This window comes from Vigna umbellata, chromosome 4, assembly GCF_029865625.1.
Source record: "Vigna umbellata cultivar VRB3 chromosome 4, Vumbellata_1.0, whole genome shotgun sequence".
In the NCBI taxonomy this organism is placed as follows: domain Eukaryota; kingdom Viridiplantae; phylum Streptophyta; class Magnoliopsida; order Fabales; family Fabaceae; genus Vigna; species Vigna umbellata.
In genome coordinates, this window is record NC_142168.1 from 23187119 (window position 1) to 23190250 (window position 3132).

Sequence of the window (3132 nt, forward strand, 5' to 3'; positions counted from 1 at the left end):
TGAATTTTTCATATTGTCTAATTATTTCATACAAAAATAATTTTACTCGAGTCTCAATTTCAATATTTTGTAAAATGATTAATCCAACAAAAAATACTTATTAGAAAAATTAGGTGGATTAGTGAGTCAACTTGGTTCATCACGGGTTCAACCTGGATGAGCCAGGTTCTTAGTAATTTAGATTCAAAATTGATCTTGTCGAAATTTCAAATTATTTTTCAATCCAACTCGGTCCGATCCCTTGATGAACCGAGTTGACTCATAAATTCTAATCTATTTTGACAACACTAATTTATTTAAATAAATCATTATGTTCAACATATTATATATATACACACACGTGTGTGAGTGTCCTAATTTGTATTTATTATATATTATAATTTTTTCGTTGTATTTTATTCAACTTAATATGAATAACATAATAAGTTACTCTAATACTAATTTAAGAAATAATTTTAATCTAATACCTATAAAATAAGTTACATCTTTAGTTGATACGTGAAAAGAAAATTCAAAGAAGCAATATGAACGTGTTCTTAAATTAAATAAATAGGGTTAAACATCGAAAAAATGTAGAATTATCTTATAGAGTATTGTTTATATATGTTTACAAAAAAGTATGCATAATTTAGGACAAAAATTAGACATATTTATATTAAAAAAATGGTACCATTACAATACGCAAGAATATCGGCGAGTTATGCGGGTCATGAACTGATCCGAGTCTACACCGTGTTGGAAAATGGGTCTGATTTGGACTGGGTCAACCCGGATTCGCTATTCCGATCCGATCCCTTTGTTTGAGCTCCATTGGTTAACCCCAAGAGAACAGCGTCCGACATGGCACCAGTATTGGGTATCAAAAGGTCGTAGTCGTTGTCAGACAACGCGTCAGGATCAACTTCCATCTCAGGGAAATCGGGTTCGCCGTCGGCGACTGTTTCCTCATTTTCCGGCGTGCCAGACTTCAACGACGTCGTAGAAAGCTCAGAAGTCGATGAACACGCGTTCTCTATTTTGATACCAGAAACAGCTTCGTTGGCTTCGGGTAAACCGGTTGGAGACGGCTTGGTTCGGGTGCTGCCGGCGAGGGAGTTACGGTGAACGGGTTTAGCGTGTTTGTGTTCGCCGGTGTAGGTGACGATGAACATGTTGGGTTCGGTGTTGCTTCGCTCCACTTGCTTTCTCGCAGCACAGCCTTTGCAGCTACTGCATCTGTAATAGTTCCTGTGAAATAAAAACTCTTTGAATGAGTTTTTCTTGTGATCGAGAATGAGATTCGAAGCGTAATGTTGTGAATATATTACTGTGAGCAGATGAGAGAATGTTTCATATACGTATATGATGTGTTCGATTATTTCCTTACCTTGGATACGGAGAGCCTTTGATTGGTTTTTGACCATATTTTCGCCATGCCCATGAGTCTGCCGAGAGGTTGTCTGCGGTTACATGACGCACAATTTTCTTCTGGTGGTTTTTTCTGTGGAGAAAAATGGAAATTGATGTAAGATGTGGTAGGTTATCTTATGGGGTATTGTGTATGGTAAAAAAGTTTGAGTTTTTCTTTTAATGTAACGAGATTGAGTAAAGTTCGTTTATTGTCGGGAATTGAAATGATTTACCTCTTTCTTGATCTGGGTGTCTGTGGTTGTGTAGTTGGTGAAAGGATAGGACTTGTTTGGGTTGCTTGAAGTTGAGGCAGGTTTTGCTTTCGTTGCTGTTGTTCTGGAGTTTGGGATTGATGTTGCTGTTGGTGGTGCTGTTCTTGGAATCTGTCAAAACCAGTAGTGGAGGGTGCTCCAATGGAGGTGTGATTTGTGGGAGCAGGAACAAGATGATGGTGATGACCTTGTTGTATATGCTGTTGTCCAATGAATCCCGCAACGTCAGAAAAAGTGGAATTGGGATTGATGCCAATAGCACTAGTGATAGTGCTAGAAATGGTGGTGGTGGTGGTGGGGTTGAAGTTTATTAGCAACTGGTGAAGCTCTTGAGACTCATTGGTTGGTGGTTGCAGAAGATTGGGAAAAGAGAATGATGCATTCTCGTGGCTGGAATCGAAGCAAGAGGTGGTGTTTGGAGATCTGGGAGTGGTGGTGGAAGTCACGGTGGGTGGGTTTGGTGTGGTTGTGGTGGCAGTAAAGGTGGCAGCTTTACAACTTCTAACGATGGCAAAGAGATCCCAATCCTCATGAGCCATTTTTGAGGAACAGGTTGGTGGTGGGTATGCCTAGAAATCCTCACAAAACAAATCTCAGTTGTGTTTGTTTGGTTCTTCTATTTCTGTTCTACCCAATGGAGACAACAACTGCTAGAAGGAAAAGGTGAAATTGCAGAAAGAATGGCGCTGACTTTTTGTATGAACCAAAAGAGAAGAGAGAGAGAGAGAGAATGCTCTGGTGGAGCACTGACCCAGTTGAGTAATTGTTAATTATTTATACTGAGAAAGAAAATGGATTCTATAAGGAAAGGAAAAAGAAAAGGATAGAGATGAAAAGTAGATATGAAAGTGAGACTGTTTTCTTATTGATTTTTTAATTCCCTCATGGATTTAGTGTTCTGTTTTTTGGTTTCTCAAGGTTTTCGCATTGACTTTGGTATAATGTCAAAGGGGACCCAACGAAAGGTGGGGGCAACCTAAGGAAGATGCCTATGTTTATTTCTATCTTAGCCCTACCAAATGGTCCATTTAAATTATTGTCATATTTATATACTTAAGATTTTAAGTTTTTGTATATTTAAGAAAAAGAAAATTAATCTTTTTACACACTTAAATTTTTTATTCATTTAAAATTATTTTTACTTGATTTTTACTTTTTTTTAAATTACAAAAATTTATATTTTTATAACCATTTTATTCTTATATTATATGTTAAAAATAAATGTAAAAATATGTCACAGTTGTCTTTACCTTACTCGAACTCTGAATGGTGAGTGCAAGTAATGGAGGCAACGTAGCCCTGGCTGCCACGGTTTCAAAATTTTCTGCATGGTTGCCCTCAAAACTGGGTCACACACTACTCTCTACCTTGTACCCTCTATGCTGTGTCTTTAATAAGCTTTTTAAGTTTCTTCTTCTGATTAAAAGGAATTCAGTTTTTTTCTTTAAATATGTTTATATTTTTCTTTTGG

General features: G+C 37.1%; 1 protein-coding gene across 1 annotated transcript; it reads right to left on the reverse strand.

Annotated features, from left to right (window-relative positions):
• Window positions 1-627: 627 nt before the first annotated feature.
• On the reverse strand, window positions 628-2359 carry LOC124827612 (uncharacterized). The gene is made up of 3 exons (XM_047300703.2): window positions 1623-2359; window positions 1367-1480; window positions 628-1227 (listed from the first exon to the last, which is right to left on the reverse strand). The coding sequence occupies exons 1-3, from the start codon at window positions 2198-2200 to the stop codon at window positions 726-728; spliced, it is 1194 nt and encodes a 397-aa protein (XP_047156659.1). The 5' UTR covers window positions 2201-2359; the 3' UTR covers window positions 628-725.
• Window positions 2360-3132: the final 773 nt, after the last annotated feature.

Excerpts from the sequence above, each read along its gene's own strand:
- LOC124827612 (XM_047300703.2), bottom strand. The coding sequence starts at position 2,200 with ATGGCTCATGAGGATTGGGATCTCTTTGCCATCGTTAGAAGTTGTAAA. Across the intron at positions 1,481-1,622 it reads ACACCCAGATCAAGAAAGAG|AAAAAACCACCAGAAGAAAA; the intron begins GTAAATCATTTC and ends TTTTCTCCACAG. Across the intron at positions 1,228-1,366 it reads AAAGGCTCTCCGTATCCAAG|GAACTATTACAGATGCAGTA; the intron begins GTAAGGAAATAA and ends TTTATTTCACAG.